The sequence below is a fragment of the Berghia stephanieae genome, chromosome 1 (genome assembly GCF_034508935.2).
Source record: "Berghia stephanieae isolate SIO BIC M18660-M18661 chromosome 1, UCSD_Bste_1.3, whole genome shotgun sequence".
Classification (NCBI taxonomy): Eukaryota; Metazoa; Mollusca; class Gastropoda; order Nudibranchia; family Aeolidiidae; genus Berghia; species Berghia stephanieae.
Window position 1 is genome coordinate 100,631,264 of NC_088360.1, and position 20,538 is coordinate 100,651,801.

General features: G+C 36.2%; 1 protein-coding gene and 1 long non-coding RNA gene across 3 annotated transcripts in view; one reads left to right on the forward strand and one right to left on the reverse strand.

The window, feature by feature from the left end:
• LOC144962546 (uncharacterized) overlaps nt 1-17,051 on the forward strand; it is a 44,741-nt gene extending 27,690 nt beyond the window's left edge. For both annotated transcript variants that reach the window (XM_078895576.1, XM_078895575.1), the window contains exons 2-3: nt 8,502-8,708; nt 15,270-17,051. In XM_078895576.1, the coding sequence (XP_078751702.1) occupies nt 8,639-8,708; nt 15,270-16,651 (1,452 nt within the window). In that variant the 5' untranslated portion in view covers nt 8,502-8,638 and the 3' untranslated portion in view covers nt 16,652-17,051. The remainder of the gene's footprint in view (nt 1-8,501; nt 8,709-15,269) is intronic.
• Nucleotides 1,147-5,321, reverse strand: LOC144962547 (uncharacterized). Its single transcript, XR_013643489.1, has 3 exons — nt 5,191-5,321; nt 4,030-4,086; nt 1,147-1,716 (listed from the first exon to the last, which is right to left on the reverse strand). It is a non-coding gene; the product is annotated as an uncharacterized LOC144962547 (long non-coding RNA).
• Nucleotides 17,052-20,538: the final 3,487 nt, after the last annotated feature.

Here is a 20,538-nt window from a genome sequence, read left to right on the forward strand (position 1 = left end):
CAACTCACAAACGCGGGTGGCGAAAACAATAACAAAGGCCTGAGTGACGTCATCTGCATACTATCTATAAACGAGAACGAACCGTGAGTTATATTCAATAGTTCAACCAATGGGATCATTGTTTTCTTGAGAACTGTTAACGACAACTCACTAGACGTTGCACTAATCTATAGATAGTTCGAAGATGACGTCACTCAGGTCTTTGTTATTGTTTTTTTTGCCATCCGAGTTTATGACTACTTCTCACTAAGTTGTATTATCCAGACTATAGATAGAATGCGCTTGGCCAAGGAGTTCACAACATTGCCATCCGGAAGTATAACGGACCAACACACAAACTCTGTGTAGCCATGAACTTTTATAGTCTGGTTAATACAATTTAGTGAGAACAACTCACAAACGCGGATGGCAAAAACAATAACAAAGGCCTGAGTGACGTCATCTGCATACTATCTATAAACGACCATGGTTACACACAGTTTTGTGTGTTGGTCTGTTATACTTCCGGATGACAATGTTGTGAAGTCCTTAGCCAAGCGCATACTATCTATAAGTGACGTCAAAAGTTAAGTCCGCCAGTTCCCGAAGGCTACAATCAGTGTCAGTGTACCCCATGGGATACACCAGTCATGACTGATGGTTCGCCCATTACTTAGCATTAACCAATCAGAATATTTCCTGCCATTTACCCCGTTTCGTCCACTTGACTATTTATTTCCTGGGATTCCCGTAGCATGCAAGAAGCTGATAATATGTTCATATTATAAGCTTCTTGGTAGCATGTCAAAACACACAAATAGGTCAGGCCCTGTTAGTGAGTATTTCTCACAATATTTTGACACACTGATAAAAGAATTGCATCGTGAAACTTGACGACACGATGCATGTTTTTTTTTTCAAGCATCTGTGTTAAAATGAATTGTGAGTGATGCTCAGTATCGGGCTGTTTTTCTGGGTGATAGGCAAGCACTTACGGTGGCTATGTGTCTTCGGCTCACGGTCATCGGTTGATTTCAGGGCCAAAATATACTTTATTTTAAATTTTCGAGTCAAAAATAAAACAAGTTTAATGTTTATTCGACTAGATCTAGTTTTAATAAAGTATACGATAACTGACGTAATTTTCAAAAGTGTTTGCACTATAGATAGTATGCTCTTGTCTAAGAAGTTCACAACACTGCCATCCGGAAGTATAACGGACCAACACACAAAACTGTGTGTATCCATGAACGTTTATAGTCGGGTTAATACAGTTCAGTGAGCATTACTCATAAACGCGGATGGCAAAAAACAATAACAATGACATGAGTGACGTCATCTTCGAACTATCTATAGATAGAATGCGCTTGAAGAAGCTCACAAAATTGCCATCCGGAAGTATAACTGACCAACACACAAAACTCTGTGTAACATTGAATGTTTGTAGTCTGGATAATACAGTTAAGTGAGAATTACTCATAAACGTGGATGGCAAAAACAATAACAAAGACCCCAGTGACGTCATGTTCGTTCTATCTATATATGGATTGAAGAACTGAAGGGTCATACTATACGATAATAGTTAAAAAGTCATCCATGTCAATTGCTTGACAGGCATAGCAACTAGAGGTCACAGAGGAACCATCAATTGATTTTTTGCTAGATAAGTAAGAGTTGCCAGGTTGTCTAATTGATGTCTTTGTTTGTTCACAACGACTGTAGACATTCTGCCATATTCTGAAAAAAAAAATAAAAACACGTTTTAAAACTTTTGACCAGAATACTCGTTCCTTAAATATCGATTGATTTAAACGACCCTCATCATGTCAAAACTCCCAAACTTAAACTTCCTTAGTCTCATGTTTTGAGAGTTATTTTGAATAATGAAGGTTATTTCAATCCATCGATTTGACGGACGGAATGTTGGATGGGCTAAATTTTTTTAAATCGCGTTTTCTCAAAGTACGGAAGTGTTGTCATAGCAACTGTTAACGTTTATAATAAGATATACAAGTAGGCGTAGCGATCTTGTGTAGATGACGTATTCTCTCTTAAAAACGTTTGAAGCACAAGTAAGTTGCCTTCAATTGACGTCAACAGCCGTGACGTCACTTCCCTCGTAATGACGCATAGTAACTTAGTAACTGATTCTGAACTATCGGAACAATGGCGGTCGCCCTTATGAAATACTTCTCCGACAAGCATACAAATTTATCCAGAGGAGAAAAACATTATAAAATGTTTTTTATCCAATAGAAAGCAGAGGGTATTTGTAAATGGCGAAATGTCAAGTTTTAAATGTGTGACCAGTGGAGTACCTCAAGGAAGTGTTTTGGGTCCAATGCTTTTTATTATATATATTAATGACTTACCAAATAACATTATATCAAAATGTAGATTAATCTGATCAGCATGAAATCATTCAGGATGATATTAATTCTCTATTTGAATGGTCAAGGAAGTGGCAATAAAAATTTAATATCAACAAGTGCAAGGTATTGCATGTTGGAAAGAAAAATCCTAATCACATCTATTACTCGGATATCTCTAATTCAATTTTTTTGCGTGATACAAATTTTGACAGTGATCTTGGTGTTGTTTTTTACCCACATTTGACCTTCGATGTGCATATTAATGATTGTACAACTAAAGCTAATCGCATGTTGGGAATCATATACAGGAGTTTTACTTATTTGGATAATAGCATGTTTTTTTTCCGTTATTTAAAACTATTATAAGACCTTTTCTTGAATACGGGAACAATGTTTAGAGCCCAATATATCTAAGGCAGTCAATAAGTCTTGAAAATATTCAAAGAGGAGCAACAAAATTGCTTTCCGGGCTTGAGAACATGTCATATGACGAACGTTTAGCATTCCTCGATCTACCTAGTCTCAAATACAGAAGAATTAGGGGAGACTTAATTCAGCTCTACAAGATGATACATAATATAAGTGATATGAATCCATCAGTTTTGTTTACATTTTCCAAGATAACGTCTTTACCAGAGACAACAAATATAAAATATATATTCCAAGATTTCAGACCAAAATAAGACATAACTCATTTATCAGAGACTTATTTATGATTATTATCGTTGTTGCTTTCATGATTATTTTTGTCATTAATGTTTCATTGTACTATGAACTTTGTACATTTATGATTCATTCTATCATGACCAGTTTTCAACTACCAGTATTCTATGATAGTATTTTCGATTTACATTGCCGTATTGATACATTATTTCTGAAAAGTTGTGTAAAACTGTCTGTGAATGATACAATGCGCTCTATATGAGATTTTGTAATTATAAACTATTGTATAAGGCAGTTAGTGGCGCTCAATGGCGACGCTTGGTTCTCATTGCTCTGTTTTCATTATTATCAAATGAGAAATTTCTATTAAGCCTTAGTAAGATAAGATAAGATAATATAATATAAGATAAGATAAGATAAGAACACTTAATTCGAAAATTTACAATGATAAAAGTAACGATACCGATATCAACACTGTCGCATTATCAACCTCACACTTTGATAGAAACCAAAACCTCTGCAATTCATGGGTTGATTATTGAATTTTAAAATGAACGAATATGTACATTGATGGTTGTGTGTATATCTATTATTAGTACCGCTATGTGGTCTAGTGGTATGGCACTCGCTTTCGGATCGGAAGGTCCTGGGTTCGAGCCTCGCGCTCGGCGCATAGTTGAGTCCTTGGAAAAGGCTCTTTACTCACATTCTCTCACCGTACTCAGGTGTAAAATTAGTACCTGGCCGTTAACAGCGTTGTCTTTGTCCGAAAAATTGTAATATCGCATAACAGGCGTCATGCCCTGTCCTAAATGTTAAATGTTGCTGTTGACCAGGGACCCCTTGTAAAGCGTTTTGAACACATTCAGTGGATATTGCGCTATATAAAACTCAATTTTATTTCCAATTTCTTTACATAATATTTATCTAAATTATCGATTCATGTTTACTGGAAACGAGGGTAAATATGTACCAAATAGCCCCGTTTGTTTGTTCTTCAGACAAAATGAATTACCTCTGGGTGACACAGTATAGTCAGCAAATCCGTCCACAAAATATCGGGCTTTGTTGACTGAAAAAAAAAGAGAAAAACATTTTTTAAAAAATATATAAGACATTATCCACTAAACGTACTCAGAGCGCTTTAAAAGGGGTCCCAAGCCAACAGCAACACTTAAATGTAGGCCGAAACGTGACACTTGTCGGGTGATATATTTTTTTTTCGGATAGAGATAACGCGGTTAACGACCAGGTACTCGTTTTACACCTGAGTGCGATGAGAGATGTAAGTAAAGAGCCTTTTCCAAGGACTCAACTATGCGTGGCTCTAAGCGGGATACAAACCCTGGATCGTACTACCCGAAGGCGAGTGTCATACCACAAGACCACATCATCACACAAGACTAGTCAAGTGATAACAATGATCGCGACACATTACCGTTTTGAAACGATTGGTCACATTTGAACCGTGAGAATTAGTGAATTCAGAATAAAAGAAATAAGAACTTTTTAGTATTTTGTATGGTTTAAGAAATTGTGTATAGACTACTTTTCTCCATTATGAATATAAATCAACCCCAAATTTCATACTTTTGGCTATGAATTCAATTATGAAGAACAAGGTCATAAGGAAATAAAATGCCTGAAGTGAGGCTCAAACCCAAGACCTTTCGGTTCTTAACAGCTCGGCCACTTCGTCCCCCTAAACAATAGGCATTGATATTTACAAGCTACAATTCTTATTCCCTATAATCTCTACTCAAGTTATTATTGCTATAAATCATGTACTATAGACAATACATTGGACAGCGTCAGGGACAACTCGCCAATCAATACCTTTAATGATTTAATTGTAAGGAGTTTCTCCCACACAGACCTCTATTGTGTGTAATCCCTAATTGAGGTAGACGTCACAATTTCCTAATAATCATCAATGGACAAGTAAGTGGGTTCACCAAAACTAGTTATCTCCCCTTTTTTCCAATTTTTGAAATACTGAAGTTTATTTCCAGCAAAATCACTCTTTTGGCTTATCATTCTATTATGGTTAAACCTCATTGCAAGATCAATTTAAAGGCCATTATTGTGTTAATTGACTCTTGAAATAAAGTTTGTGGTTCAATTTGCTTCGTGAGAAAGAAAAAAATCTCAAAGAGTGGGGGAAAAATTGACTTACGAGATATATTTAGAAAACCACCCTTCTTCAATTGGAGAAAGCACAAAAGAATCGTTCAAGTTACCATAGAAACAACGCCTTGTTCCTTGTTGTTACCACTCGATGATAGAATGTCATTCAACCTAACACAATATGTGCCAATCGTATCAAAACGGAATCATGTCGGAATGAGCCAGATACTTAAAGACTGACATTTTAGCTTAATCTACAGACTGTTAGTATATATAAATGCCTTTATTAAAGAAATTGAGCTGTATTCCTCAAACTTCACAAAACGTAAATTTCCTAATTCTCATTGTTTTGACTGTTAACTAAATCTTCTTTATCTAAATAATTCTGAGATAACACCATATAGACTCGCGAGTCACATATTTGAGTATTTTTTTTGTTTTGTTTTGTTTTTCATTGTTTTAATACCACAACACAACACGCCGTGTACATGGTATTTGATAGGATCTAAGATAGGAACGATTAAGTATGGTTAGATTAGTAGAGCAAGTCATTCGATAATATATTGATTCAGGTGTGTTTGTTTTTCCTTGGTTCAATCAACAATAAGATAGATATGTGAATGGATTCCTTACGTGTCAAAATATCAGAGTGTCGTAATGAAGACTCGTATAATATATTGGTGTTGTTTTTAAAAACACAGTATATGCAATGTTAACCAAATAGCACATACTGTGTTCTTTAATAAAACGGCAGTATAGGTGTTGTTTTTTAAAAATTTTGTATAAAGAAAAATTTCATTGAGCCAGTGGTAAAGGTATGAAAAAAAAAATTCTTAATAAATCTTGGGGGTCACGATGGCTCAGTTGGTCGAGCACACGCTTCACAAGCAGTGGGACCGAGGTTGTTTTCTGATGCTATGCGTTAAAGTAAAATTCTCACCGGTTCTACCTACCCACTAGATTAAACTTACCAACATATTATGTGCAATCTATAACGTTTATAGCCAATTATAGAGCGACTTTAATAAGGTCTATTAATCACCCAATCGACGGCATTAAAACATTAACAAAGAGTTAAGCGTCGTCAACTTCTTTGATTTTTATTACATCATCATGATTGAAGAAATTATTTAAATAACAAAGAATAGTAAACATGTGAACATTTTAAGGTAACTAAATGAACTTAACCTACTTTTCTTAGAAAATTAAATATATACTACAATGCGTATTGTCATCAGATTATTATATAGATAGTGTGCGCTTGGCTAAGAAGCTCAAAACATTGCCATCCGGAAGTATAACGGACCAACACACAAAACTGTGTGTAATATTGAATGTTTATAGTCTGGTAAATACAGTTTAGTGAGAATTAGTCATTAACACAGATGGCAAAAAGCAATAACAAAGGCCTGAGTGACGTCAACTTTGAACTATCTATTGACGACAATGAGAGCAATGGTAACAGCAACAACATCAACAACACCACCAGCAACGACAGTCAAACAACAAACAATTATCTCCATGATTTGAAATAGGACCACAGTTCACGATAGAACTCCTATCTATAATATAAAATGCACACCAGAAATCGCCTATCAACGATTTCACGGATAATACGCAACCATGATATTATTATAATGTTAGTGTTAGTTTAGATTACAAACACTGATAGCCTATTCTTGCATCATTCGCATTTTGATATTATGATCCATGACGAGATTCACTGTAGCCTTCATTAACTTATAGATAGAATGAAGTTGACGTCACTCGGGTCTTTGTTATTGTTTTTTTTGCCATCCGCGTTTATGAGTAATTCTCACTAAACTGCATTAACCAGACTATAAACGTTTAAGATTACACATAGTTTTGTGTGTTGGTCCTTGTCAGGCCGTTGCCATCGTTAAGACATAGCCTGACACTAGAACCCTATAGGAGTTATAGTTTGACGTCATTTTTTAGGTTCGTGTAGCGTCAAGTGAGTTGTCGCTAGTTAAGATCAAGGAAACAGATGATTCCATTGGTTGAACTAAAGAATGCGACTCACGATTTGTTTTCTTTTGTGACAAAGACTTGTCTTTGACGTCATTTCCTGGTCAGTGTCAGGCTATAAGTTAACGATGACGACGGTCAGTGTCAGGCTATGATATTTACAAACGTTACGACTAGCTTCACCTCTCTCCTCGGGAAAACCACAAGTTTTAGTCTTTTAACTCGTGAACGAATGGCGCTGATGTCACTCGGCTCTTTGTTATTGTTTTTAGATCGCTAGTTTGGTGATTAGCCCTCCCTGAAACATACCGATCAGGCTATAAACGAATACGATCACACATAGACATGCAATTTTTTGTGTTGAAATGTTTGTTTCACCTGGCGGGAAGGTGTAGTGGGAATTTTGCCTAAACGCATATCACCAATATATAGATAGAATGAAGTTGACGTCACTCGGGTCTTTGTAATTGTTTTTTGCCATCCGCGTTTATGAGTAATTCTCACTAAACTGTATTAACCAGACTATAAAAGTTCATAGTTACACATAGTTTTGTGTGTTGGTCCGTTATACTTCCGGATGGCAATGTTGTGTGCTTCTTAGCCATGCGCATACTATATATAGATATAAACAATTCTCTTCTTTTTGTTCACAGACAGTTGAAACTTAAACAAAGTGCTAAACTTAAGATTCAAGTGAGGTATACAAAGGAGAAACCCACAAATGTCCACTTTTCGATTGCCCCGTTGGGTGATATCAGGGATCCAAACTTTTCCTCTATAAATAGAACAACGGAAAAACACAAACTACCACTACTGATAAGTTATAGATAGTGTGCGCTTGGCTAAGAAGCTCACAACATTGCCATCCGGAAGTATAACGGACCAACACACAAAACGGGGTGTAACTTTTTGAACGTTTATAGTCTAGTTAATACAGTTTAGTGAGAATTACTCATAAACACGGATGGCAAAAAAATTTTTTTTTAAATAACAAAGACCAGAGTGACGTCAACTTCGAACTATCTATAGTTGTAGTTTTCCGCTATGAAATTTATAGAAAGAAATCTCAGGTCCCTGACATCACTCATGACAAATACAAAAATCCCCCAAAACGGACATCTTTGGTTTTCTCCTTTTGTCTTCAAGTCCTATAGATAGTTCGAAGATGACGTCACTCAGGTCTTTATTATTGTTTTTTGCCATCCGCGTTTATGAGTAATTCTCACTAAACTGTAATAACCAGACAATAAACGATCATGGTTACACACAGTTTTGTGTGTTGGACAGTTATACTTCCGGATGGCAATGTTGTGAACTTCTTAGCTATCTATACCAACCACGATTAATAAGCATTTCTTTTGGATTTTCCAGTATCGGCGAAAAGAATTGAAACATCAAAAGAAAGCTACAAATCTGGATCAAAACGGGACAAAGTGTATTGTTGCTCTTGGAGGCTACATAGACTAACTGGTTATAGCGACATTGTTCAACCTCGCAGAGTTCTTGGAATGATTGACTCGTGCACTTTGACCTCTTCCATCATGATGTCAGGACCTGGAAGAATTCCCAGAGGGAAAGGTACGTAGCAATAATAATAATAATAATAATAATAATAATAATAATAATAATAATAATAATAATAATATATAATATAATAATAATAATATATAATGATAATAATAATATAATGATAATGATAATAATAATAATAATAATAATAATAATAATAATAATAATAATAATAATAATAATAATAATAATAATGATAATAATAATAATAATAAATGATGATGATGATGATGATGATGATGATGATGATGATGATGATGATGATGATGATGATGATGATGATAATAATAATAATAATAATAATAATAAACATTATCACTATTATCATTATTATTCTCATCATCATAATAAGCGTCACTGCAGGATTATATAACTCGTCAAAAGGGCACCGCACCGCAGGAGGTCCTTTTGCACGCTTGCTATTGAAACTGAATTAATATACACGTATATCTACGTAAATTGAATTGTAGATCTCAGCATGATTGATAGAGTTTCCTTTTGAAAATCGAAAGTAAAAAAAAAAATTAAAAAATAGTAAACTGTTTACCATTGTCCAACCTTGATCCATTATGTGTAAGAGTTCTCTACCTTTGCTTTGCCAACTTCTAAGTTTTGATTGAGTCGCAGCGATAGGGATTAGAAGGTTATTTAGTGGAATCATTTCTTCACTGTTATTGTTTACCACCCCTCGTCAATGACTCTTTTTTTTTGCTTACGTATTTAATAAGGGTGGACTGCGTAATGTTTTCGTTGGACCAATTATCTTTATTCATTCATTCAGTCTTTCATACATTCCTTCATTCATTCAATCATTCATGCATTCATTCATTCACTCATGAATTTATTAATTCATTATTTATTCATAATTCATTCATTCAGTCCTTTATTTATTCATTCATTCATTCATTCATTTATTCAGTAATTTAATCATTTTTTTGTTTCCTCCACGAATTAAATGTAAATTTTATTTGCACAAATTTCTGGACCAATTTTAGACCTTTAATTCACTAATGTAAACATAACATAATATGGCTTGATTTAGAATCGTATCCTTTAAATGCCTTTGATATCAAACATGCAAAGAAATTGATCAATAACATTATGAATGAATCATAAAACCAATAACCTTTACTGGCCATAATATTGTAATCTTAGATAATACAACTCTCGGTCAATCGTAGTTTTAAACTATCTTGAGAACATGCATTCTTTGTTTCGAATCTAATAATATTATTCCACAAGTGAATGGAAGGAAACATTAAAAGATTTTTGTCTAATATTAGTATTACATCTGGATAAATAGAGTTTGAATCTATCTCTTCTAGTAATCATAACATGAGTCAATATGTTCAATCTTGTGTATCAATCTATACATTTGAACCAAGTAATTATTCTTTGCTTTAGACTAGGGAAAAAAAATGTCTTAATATTTCTTCATATAATGAACAATAAAATACACAACGAAGTATTTTTAGTGTATTTTTCAATTTTCATGTTATTTTTCAATTCTAACCTTGTTCATATTTTTATATCAATAATATGTTCGCAATAATTAAATTGTTAGTTCATTCACTGTTATATTCATCAATTCCTACTTCCATAATATTTGTGTAATAACAATAGTTTGATATCTATATCAATATTAGTTTTTAAACAATCACTTATTAGAAGTGATCGTTTGTGGAGGACAGGTGGCATTTGGCCAACTGCGACATAATACAGTGGGGTTTTTTTTGTTTTTGGTTTGTTTGTTTTAAATGATAAACAAGGACTCTGAAAAAAGTCCCAACAAAATTTTTGTCATTTAAATATCGATCGATTAAAACAACCCACAACCTGTCAGAGGGAAACCAGATAGCTCAGTTGGTAGAGCACTCGCTTCACACGCGAAGGAACCGAGATCGATCCCGGATGTGGTCGAGATTTTATTCTGGCCTTCCCTGTCCACCTCAGCAGTGTAGCTGAGTATGTTAGATTTGGCGGAAAGTACTTTTCGATAGACTAGCGTCCGATCTTAAGGATAGCAAGCAATTGCTATTTTCCTTATCACGCTATAGAAACCGGGATCAACTACTGGCTCCATGGGCCTATGGCTCTGAATAAACTCTCAAGTTTTTGGCTGGATGAGGGATCCTTTTAATCGATCGAAATAATTTGAGGGACAAACTTTTTTGGCCAATTGTTTTAAAAACAAACAAACCAGGTTTTTATCTCAAACAGGTAATAATCTCCCTGTTATCATTCTGTCAGTAACTTTTACTTTTTCTTAAGTGATATTTAAGTGCGTTCTAGTGACCTTTAAGGTATAACTGGGTTGACATGACAACGATTGACCTATGCGGCTATGTGGTCTGGTGGTATGACACTCGCTTTCGAATCGGAAGATCCTGGGTTCGCGCCTTTAAACGTACTCAAAAAGCTTTACAAAGAGTCACTAACAAACACCAACACGTGATATGTAGAACGAGACATCACGCCTGTTAGGCGATATTACATATTTTCAGACAGAGACAACGCTTTTAACGGTCAGGTACTTATTTTCCATCGGATTACGATGAGATAATGTGCGTGAGTAAAGAGTCTTTTCCAACTAGAGTCTTTTCGACTATCCGCCGAGCGAGGCTCGTACCCAGGACCATCCCATCCGAAAGCGAGTGTCATACAACTAGACTACATAGCCGCACATACAAAGACAAAAGGTGGGAAGCCTTCCGAAAGCTCCTACAACCCCAGTATTCTTGTTCTAGTAGGGGGTTTGGGAGAGGGGAAACTTTCTTATAATGTTCTAGTAGGGGAATTGGGAGGGGGGAGACTTTTTTAAAAAAAAGTTTCCCCCCCCCTCCCAAACTCCCTACTAGAACATTATAAAAAACAAGAATACTGGGAGCGCCACTACTACATCATCTTATTCATCTGTGGTGTTTCATTCATCCTGTTTTGTTGATAAAGGGGAAACCCGAAACGTTTATTTGATCTGTTTTTGTAATTAAATTGAAGTTTTCATTCAATTTCACTTTATTATTTATAATTTCTTAATATGATATTAGATTTACCACCGCGATATAATAAGATTATGGCCATTATGATCACATTACTATTCAAAGCAAGGGCATTTCGAGAAGTTTGTCTCTAACATATTTATCAACAACTTTTATTAGATCTAAAGTGTTAATTAAGTACGTTCTACCCACCTGACCGTTAATGTTATGGCAAAGTTTGACATGACTTGCTCGTGAAATAATGGGTAAATTTACACTATCATAGATACTCTGATAAAACTCTTCTTTTTAAATGTTCGCAAAAGAACTCTTCCCTTAAACGTCGATCGATTCAAATGACCCTCATCCTGGTAAAAACTCTCAAACCTGGGACTTCATAATAGAAGTTTAAAAACAAACCCCAAAAACCAACAAGTTTGAGGGTTTTTGACAAGATGAAAGTGATTTTAATCGATCAATATTTGAAGGACGACTTTTCTGGCCAAATTTTTAAATACGTGTTTTTGCAGAGTTACGGAGGTACAGGTTCACTCTCTTTAAGAATAAATCCTTTCAAATACTGGAGGACTTCAATATTGGCCTCGACAGGATGAAGTTAAGCGGAAAACATTACCACCAAACAAAACCAAAACAACTATTTTGGCACGATTTTTTAAGCTAAAACTTTTTTTCGGGATAAATTTAGATTTTATCTACCCCCAACTCTGCAAACGTTTATAAATTCGTGTCTGCTCTTTGAAATCTCAATGTTATAATTTTATGCCAATTTGCTGGACAATGAAACTCATCGATTTTTGAAGGAAAAAAAGTCTGGTCAAATTGAAAAATAAGCGGTTTGTTAGACCGAGTGCTAGATATTATTCACTGGCTTTCAGTTTAAGCTAGATCACTATTACTGTACTATGAAAAACAAAAACAAAACAAAACACGTTTTTATAATTTTGGCCAGATAACTTGTCCTTTACATATAGATCGATTAAAATAACCCTCACTTGTCAAAAACTCTCAAACCTGGGACTTTATAATAATGTTCAAGGTTTGAGAGTTTTGACAAGATAAGGGTCATTATAATTGATAAATATTTGAAAGACGAGGTTTACGGCCAAAATTTTAAATACGCGTATTCCCCCCCTCCCCCTCCCCCAACCCCATAGCACTATGTCAGTATAGATAGAATCAACACACCTTCTCGTTGTATTTATACATAATCGAATTAAACGTTTTTCGTACGACAGGTGAAATGTGAAGACAATACACTCTTGTTATTTCTAAATTAATTTTCATTAAAAATTCCCTTTTTTCACCTCTTAGGGGAAATTTGTCGCTAGGGTCTATTCTAAGGGAAGACTAGAATAACCCAGGCGTCCGCCGCAACGCAGCGTTGCAAATTGAGCTAAGGCGCGGTGACTTGCCTAAAAGGTCACACAGCGCAGCGGTCGGTGATCGAACTTGGTACCTTTCGGGTTCGAAGCAAAGACCTAACCGCTGAGCCACGCCGCCCCTTCTGTCTACTCAAGCAGCTAATTTTACTGGATTACTAGGTTTTATCTATCCGTAATGCTTAAACGCTTTCATGTCAACCGACCCCCCCCCCCCCCCCCCCGCGCGCTCAATTCCTCATTTTCTGGGATCCTCGTTAGTTATCTGGCATTTTTTACAATTATGTTTTACTATTCCGAACTCCTATAATTTCGAATCTGTGTACAAATCTGATCCACACGACTTAAATGATCCGTACAATAGAGCTGCATTTAATCAAAGCATTATCACCATTCTTCTTCTTCTTCTTCTTCTTCTTCTTCTTCTTCTTCTTCTTCTTCTTCTTCTTCTTCTTCTTCTTCTTCTTCTTCTTCTTCTTTTCTTCTTCTTCTTCTTCTTCTTCTTCTTCTTCTTCTTCTTCTTCTTCTTCTTCTTCTTCTTCTTCTTCTTCTAGTCCTCCACCGCATCCTAACCTTCCTCAGCTCCCCCTCCTCCTCCTTCACCTCCTCTTCCTCTTCCTTTCGTTCTCCTTTTCCACTCTTCCTCTTCATCCACTCCCCCTTCTCATTCTCTATCCTACATTACCACTACCACCACCAACACCACCTTCACTCACAACCACCACCATCACTATCCCCACCATGACCGCCGCCGTCACCCAAAACCACCATCAAGATCACCACCACCACAATCACCACCAAAATCACCACAACCGATCCTTACAGCCATCGCCTCATCCTTCTTACGTTTTTTCCAATTTACAAATGTCTTTCAATCCGAAGTGCTAGCAGCCTATGTTTACTTTACACACATTTAAATCCTATCCCTAAATCAAATATGGGATTGGAAATTTCACAAAACATTTAATATTTACTTTCCTATTCACTTCGCTGTAGATTAAATTCATTGTACTGTAAAACGATCTGTGGTCTTGTGGTAAGACATTCGGCTTAGGACTGATAAGTCCAAGGTTTGAGCCCTTCTTTGGGCGATGCAAGGTCGGGTCCTTTGTATAGGCTTATTACTCACATTCTCTCACCGTACTCAGGAGTAAAATGAGTACATGAACGTTTACATTTCTGTCTCCATCCAAAAAAAATATTAATATCGCCTGGTAGGCGTCGTGCCTCGTCCTACATGTCAAGTGTTGGCTGGGACCCCTTATTAAGCGATTTGAGAACATTTGATGGATTTTGCGTTATATAAAGGCTCAATTAAAAAAGAAATACTCTTGGGAATGAAATAAGACAAAGTATGATAAGATCAAATTTAACACGGCAGGGGGATTTTGCTGGTTAACATCGAATGGTAGGATTAACTTATGGAATATAATAAAAATAAACGCCATCATTGATGTGATTTGGCTCCTTGTCAGAGTACAAAAGAATTCTTCTTCTTCTTCTTCTTCTTCTTCTTCTTCTTCTTCTTCTTCTTCTTCTTCTTCTTCTTCTTCTTCTTCTTTTTCTTCTTCTTCTTCTTCTCTTCTTCTCTTCTTCTTCTTCTCTTCTTTCTTCTTCTTCTTCTTCTTCTTCTTCTCTTCTTCTTCTTCTTCTCTTCTTCTTCTTCTTCTTCTTCTTCTTCTTCTTCTTCTTCTTCTTCTTCTTCTTCTTCTTCTTCTTCTTCTTCTTCTCCTCCTTCTTATTCTTCTTCTTCGCCATCCCCCCCCCTCATGTAGTCTTCGGGTTTGAATGTCAAGTTGACGGAGGAACACCACTGTCAGCTCTATCAGGGAAACATACAGTTAGGTCTCCAGAAGTGTGGCTTTAGGCCAAAGATTCTCTCTCGCTGTAGTATACTCTAAGCAGGTCTGTAGTATACTTTATAATGGTAGACCATCAACAACTTTGAGAGGATTGATCTCATATTTTATCGAGGGCAAAATAATATGTAAAGGCAACCGACACAAAGTTTGGAATTGACCGAACAGTATAAATAAGAAAAATTAGGGGTGCAGTACCGGGTTCGACTCTCATCACAGCGACAGTTTTTATTTTCTTTTTTTTCCCCTTGTCTCTACTCTTTCCGTTTTTTAATTGGTTGAGACACATCAATTAATTATAATCAATTTTCCATGTCTTTCCTATCCACACAGGAATCCACAGAGGGAGAACCTCCAATGATCTCTTACCAGAGATTTATGTGACAGAGATCAAACAAACCCACAGCGAACACCATCACATCTCACCGACACACTCCATGAAAACCACCACCACAGCTAGCATTGATAACAACAGCCCACCTCGTGTCCACCTCATCTCATGTCGTGACATCGTGCCAGAGACCTCTCGTATACCCAATGCTCACACCCAGCTTCTTCACGACGAGGTCCTCAACACCCTCCAAGACGACTTCAGCGTCAGGGTCAGCAATAGAAACCGGCGACGAAGCCAAACGTCCTTGACATTGGAAACACAACTCAGCAAATCACCTCATCAACTTTCAATTGCAAAAGCAGATGTTTGTGTGTATCTGTTCACCAATGCAACAATACAAGACGCAAATTGTTTCCACGACCTGTGCTCCGCAATCGCTCTGAAAATTCCTGTAATTTTTGTGAGAAGTTTTGGTTCGGAGCTTCCCAAAAACCTTGCTGAGTGTATACGTAGAAATAGTTACGGATGCGCTTCGCTCACTGAATATATTGACAAATATGTTATGGACAGCAATGATAGAGAATCACCCAAACAAAACGGGCAGAAAAGAAAAACTATACGTCAAAACAACCGCCTTGCACCTTTGTCAGTGAGGTGCCGCCCCACTTCAGCAAGTGACCTCAACATCAGGGGAGTTGACGTCAGAAAAGGAAAACGGAGACCTGTTTCTGAAGACGATACAGAACTTCTACTGTACTTAGTAAACAATTTCCAGAGTGCCTTTGTCTTCGACGACAGAATCCGTTCATCTCACATGCTAAAACAATGCATCAATCGAACCATTGGCATCGATAACAACGGAGTTTCGGAATGCTGCGAGCCAGTAAATGGGAGTACAATATTGTCTTTGTCTGATTCCGAAGTGAAGCGACGTACAAATGGTAACAATGGCGTCTTGATATACTCAAACGAAACTGGTAGTAGGAAATTTCAGAATAGATTACAGGTTCCTGACTCACAACTAATGCTATCCACACGAGAATGGGGAAGTTCGAGATCTATGTCCGTCCCAGTGAAGACGAACAAAAACATTCACAATAACCAATGTAATGACGGACGGTACAGTTACGATATACGAATGGTCAGCCCGTTACCTGTAGAGGAGAAAGAAACGACTTACCTAATTTTTCAGGACAAACACTCGCCAGACGGTATTCGAAAGGTCAATTTTCCCGTTGAAAAAGACACGTTACAAGAGAGTGGTGACGAATCCGACACGGTAGATGAGTTCGATCCAATGCATTCTCCAATTTACATCACCGATATTGACCTGGCAAGGGAAATAAACAAATCAATTGACACTCCCGACAGTGATTTATGATTACCTCCCTTGCCCCCTTGTTACTGAACTTGTACTACACAGCATTCAGATTGCGACCAGCAATAATAATAATTTCTTTTTCCAGTTTCTTAATAAATTCAGAATATGACTCGGTTGATATTTTGAGACAACTATTTCCATTTACTATAACAATTAAAATTATAGTTATTTTAGTTTTCATTCACGGATATCAATTCAATCGCCATATTAGGAAACATATTTTGTTACTATTGACACGATAATAAAATACTGTAGGGCAATTGATTACGCGTGAGATACAGGTATTATCCTACAGTCCACTGACAAAATAAACAACTTTCTTATTGGGCAGATTTTACTTTTACTTTAAAAAATTGAGATGACTTCCAAATTGTCAAAATATATATGCATATATCTACATGAAGCCTGTTAGTAGAAAGTGTTTTTTTGTTTTTTTGTTCTATTGAGATAACACTGTAACCGGCTGTGTACTCTTTTTACACCAGAGTATGGTGAAGAAATGTAAGTGAAGAATTTTTTCCATGAATCAGTTTTGAGCTACCCACATTCGGACTCAAAGTGGATTGTCATAATACAAAACTACAAAGTCGTAAAACTGCCGCGCTCTGAAAATTAATAAATTTTAGAAATTTTGAACAGAAAACTCAGTTCCTTTAAAAATCGATCAATCAAGATGATCCTCATCTTGTCAGAAACCGTTGAACTTTGTGCGGTATGACACTCGCTTTCGAATCGGAAGGTCCTGAGTTCGAGCCTTATAGTTGAGTCCTTGGAAAAGGCTCTTTACTCACATTCTCTCATCGTACTCGGGTGTAAAATGAGTACCTGGCCGTTAACAGTGCTGTCTCTGTCGGGAAAACAAAATGTAATATCGCCTAACAGGCGTCATGTCTCGTTCTATATTTTACATGTTGATGCTGGTCAGGGACCCCTTGTAAAGCGCTTTGAGCACATTAAGTGGATATTGCGCTATATAAAAGTTCATTGTTTGTCTTCAAGAGAGTCTTCAAGGAAGTCCCAGATTTTAAAGAATTTGAGAAAAGGTGAAGGTCATTTTAATCGATCAATATTTGAAGGACGAACTTTCTGGACAAAATTATATTGATTTTTTTTTCTCTTCAGAGTAAGACAGAAAAGACAAAGTACTCGTAAAGGCAACTCAAAAAATTGAAAACATCAGAAAGAGCTCATCTTCCTATCTGAATTTGCTGGAATTTCGCAGACTACTTTACAGCATCATTCGGTGAATAATAATAATAATAATTGAGCTTTTATATAGCACAATATCCACTAAAATGTGCTCAAAGCGCTTTACAAGGGGTACCTGGTCAACAGCAACATTTAACATGTAGGACGGGACGTGCCGCCTGTTAGACGATATTACAATTTTTCGGACAAAGACAACGCTGTTAATGGCCAGGTACTCATTTTACACCTGAGTACGGTGAGAGAATGTGAGTAAAGAGCCTTTTCCAAGGACTCAACTATGCGCCGAGAGCGAGGCTCGAACCCAGGACCTTCCGATCCGAAAGCGAGTGTCATACCACTGGACCACATAGCAGCACAATAATGGATTTCTGCCATTAGTTTATATGTTGATTTGTGACCAATCGTCTCAAAACGGTATTATGTCAGGCAGGGCGAGTTCTGCCGTTCTCTGAAAAAAAAACAACAAACATATTAAAAATTTTGGCCAGAAAACTTTTCCTTTGAATATCGATCGATTAAAATGGAGCTCGTCTTGTCAAAAACTCTCAAACCTGGGACTTCGCGAATTACCATGTGTTGTGAGTTATTGGCAAACTGAGAGTAATTTTAATCGATCGATATTTGAAGGACGAGTTTTGTTGCCAAAATTTTAGATAGTTTTTTTTTTTCAGAGTACAGCAGTTGTATGCTGAAAATCGACTTTTAAGACAAAATAACTAGAATTACACAGTTCACGAAATCACGTTATTCTATCTCTATCGATTTGGGGTAAAGTCGATTTTACTTGAGTATAATAGCAAAAATTAGAAATTTGATCCCACAGGGGAAATTTATCTCTAGGGTCTATTCCAAGGGAAGACTGAAATAACCAGGCGTTAGCCGCAGTGCAGCGCCGCAAAATGAGCTAGTGCGAGGTGAATTGCTCAAGGCCACACAGCGCAGCGGCCGGTGATCAAGCTCGGTACTTTTCCGGTACGAAGCAAAGACCGTACCGCTGGGCCACGCTACCCCCTTTAATTTTACGATTTTGACGATTTGTGACTCAGCGTGTCAAAGCGGCATTATGTAGGAATAGATTAGGTGCTGGAAATATAATTTATAGCGACGTGTTCATATATGCAGGTCAGACATCTGAACTCACTTATAGACCTAGTTTTACATTGTTGTAATGGACAATGCATCATTTTTTAATTATTTTTTTTTTGGAGATTTCCATTACAACAATGAGCTCACAAGGAATTGGGTTATCAAACCTGAAAATAAGTGGTCGTCGATTCATAGCCACTAATATGAAACATGAAATTTATTTATAAATAAATAAATTGAGCTTTATATAGCGCAATATCCACTAAATGTGCTCAAAGCGCTTTACAAGGAGTCCCTGGTCAACAGCAACATTTAACATGTAGGACGGGACGGGAATGTGAGTAAAGAGCCTTTTCCAAGGACTCAAATATGCGCCGAGCGCGAGGTTCGAACCCAGGACCTTCTGATCCGAAAGCGAGTGTCATACCACAAGACCACATAGCCGCACATTTCTATTCGTTATGATTGAGAAATAATACAAATTTCTTTCACCGCAAAAAAAAAAATAAAATAGATAATAAAAATAAAGGAAATATTTAAAGAATAAATTTAAATTAAAAAAATGAAAGATCGTATTTTTCATCATTTTTTTTTTTGGTCTAGATTCCCCTTTCGAGGCCCCCTTCATTCCCGATATACGTAATACCGTTTTGAGGCGGTAAGATATATTATTATGCTTTCAAACCGCCGACAAGACACCTGCTTGAGACAATTGGGAAAATATTTTATGATTTGTTTCCTGACCCTATTTTATCGAAATGAAAAGAGTAAAGAACTGACAAGGAAAAAAAAAACACGACTGTGTCCCTGTTTTCTATTTCTGATGCATCTTTCTATTTTTATCATATCATATCGGTTAATATGCTCTAAAAACCTTTAAATGCTCTGTGTAACCTTCAAGCATCGGTAACATTTATTTTCAAAGTTATAGTTATACAGGGTGTCCAAAATGTCTTCTTCATGATATCAAAGGCTTATCATTCTAAAACCATTTTATATATATATATATATATATATATATATATATATATATATATATATATATATATATATATATATATATATATATAAATATATATATATATATATATATATATATATATATATATATATATATATATATATATATAAGTATCAATCCACTATTAAGGTGACCACTGTGAAATGCACCAATTGGAGGACCAAGCATATGTCTTGTTCAAATTGATTAAACTGTTCAATCTTTGTTCAAATGAGTATAGTTTGATGCCCTACAATGATTTATGAACACAATTCTGATGCTTGATGATCACAATGGTATATAGAAAATTACTCGGTCCCCCTAATGTTTTACTAAGTGTTTCTGTAGCTTTAAGGAGACATTTGGTAAAAACATGTTTTTAGGGAGACCACATTAAAAAACCCTTTTAGGGAGCCCAGTATATGTTTATATATGTGTATACCTAAGAGTGCATTTTCAAGTGAGCTACCACCAAATTGTCTAAAATAAAGTAAGTCCTTAAGATTAAGAGCTTCATGGCCATAGTGTCGAAGCTTATCCCAGTGTGCGTAGAGTGAAGTGGCCGAGCAACGCATTTACTAACTCCTGGGAA